At 38.4% G+C, this 1,474-nt stretch overlaps 1 protein-coding gene across 1 annotated transcript; it reads right to left on the bottom strand.

Moving 5' to 3' along the window:
• Nucleotides 1-1,474, bottom strand: LOC133187808 (orexin/Hypocretin receptor type 1-like). The gene has a single exon (XM_061323209.1). The coding sequence runs from the start codon at nt 1,457-1,459 to the stop codon at nt 20-22; it is 1,440 nt and encodes a 479-aa protein (XP_061179193.1). The 5' UTR covers nt 1,460-1,474; the 3' UTR covers nt 1-19.

The raw sequence follows: 1,474 nt of genomic DNA, 5'->3' as shown, positions 1-1,474 counted from the left end.
AAAATAAATACATTATGATTTATAGGTTCTTTGTTTCAACTTGAGATTTATTCAAATGTTCCATTTCTTCTTCATTCGTTTTCACGTCACTCTCAGTCTTCGGAGTCTTTCTTGATCCATTTCTTGAAGACCGGGAAGTAATTGAAGCCGATCTTTTAAACAGTTTCTCGGTGCAGGCAGCAGTCATGCGTTTAAATACTTTCTTGCACTGTACACGGAAATTTACGTTTAGAAAGCTATATATTAGTGGGTTTATGGCATGATTTACAAAATGAACCCGAGCGAGGAACTTTATAGTAACCTTGATGGTAACTGATTTTGTCATTTGAATGCTTTTGACACTAGCTTGAAGAAGGTTAACAGTGATACTGGGTAGGAAGCAGAGAATATATGCTGCCGATACTGCAATGAAGATTTTTGTTGATCGCGAGCAACGAACGTTTCCAATCATCGTTGAGACGCTAGACCCCATCCTGGCGACTCGAGATTTTCGCGAAGCGCAAGACTGCTGACGATTAAGAACTTGTTTGCTGTCAAACACTGAATCGTCGTCGCTCGTGCAAGATTGATTTCTCTTTCTTTTCATGAAGCTTTGACCGGATTCTTTAGAATCATTGCTTTTAACTGATGAATGACTTATAGATGCATGATCACCTATCACGCTATTTCTTCTTGTCTTGATTGCAATCCAGATACGGACATAGAAACCGATAAGCATGACCACAGTCAGGAAAAATAAGCCGAGTAATAGTGTATAGTATATCTTGTTAAATCTTGTATTTCTGTATTTATCCGAAACAGTACAGTCGAATCCACAGTACTTTCTAAAATAAAGTACCTTTCGATTTATTCCAAACAACCAAAACGCCGGAATAGCAATGAAGAAACCAAACAAAGTAGCCCCGACACACATGAGCTTGCTCCTCAAAGGAGTCTCGAACATCAAAGGCTTGCAGATTTTAAGATATCTGTCAATAGCGATAAGGATTAAAATAAAAGACGAAGCGTTGGTAAATGCTGATTCAGAATATCGAAAAACTTTACATGCTATGCGATTGTAGAAGGTGTAATGGTAACGCATGTCGTAGATATCGAGAGGAATGGCTATACCGGAAGCCAAGAAGTCAAACAGCGCCATCGTGATGATGAAATTGTTGGCGGGTTTTCGTTTGGAGTCGGAGCAATATATGTAGAGTACAAGCAGGTTTCCAAAAATTCCGAACAGCATAACTATTATCAGAAAGAATATGACAGGCATGTAAGTCATGGCACGATCATCACTGAGAGCATCTAACTCTAGGTAGGTGGTAGGTGTCAAATAGCTATCGTTACAAGATCTTTTGACAGATTCCTTAATGGGGATTTTTGTAAAGTTCGAAAAATTGGAAATGTTTTTGATGATGGAAAACGTTGTAATATATTTAGTCGAATCCTCTCCATTTGGCAAAGAAGATTCCATAAGCGTGATACTTAG

Source organism: Saccostrea echinata, unplaced genomic scaffold (assembly GCF_033153115.1).
Source record: "Saccostrea echinata isolate AGI-Se365-2 ecotype Australia unplaced genomic scaffold, CSIRO_AGI_Sech_v1 ptg000015l, whole genome shotgun sequence".
NCBI classification, from domain to species: domain Eukaryota; kingdom Metazoa; phylum Mollusca; class Bivalvia; order Ostreida; family Ostreidae; genus Saccostrea; species Saccostrea echinata.
Note: the sequence above shows the minus strand (reverse complement) of the source record. Positions and strands in the feature narration are given on the sequence as shown.

What these genes read in the sequence shown, in the direction of transcription:
- LOC133187808 (XM_061323209.1), bottom strand. Translation starts at nt 1,459, where the DNA reads ATGGAATCTTCTTTGCCAAATGGAGAGGATTCGACTAAATATATTACA.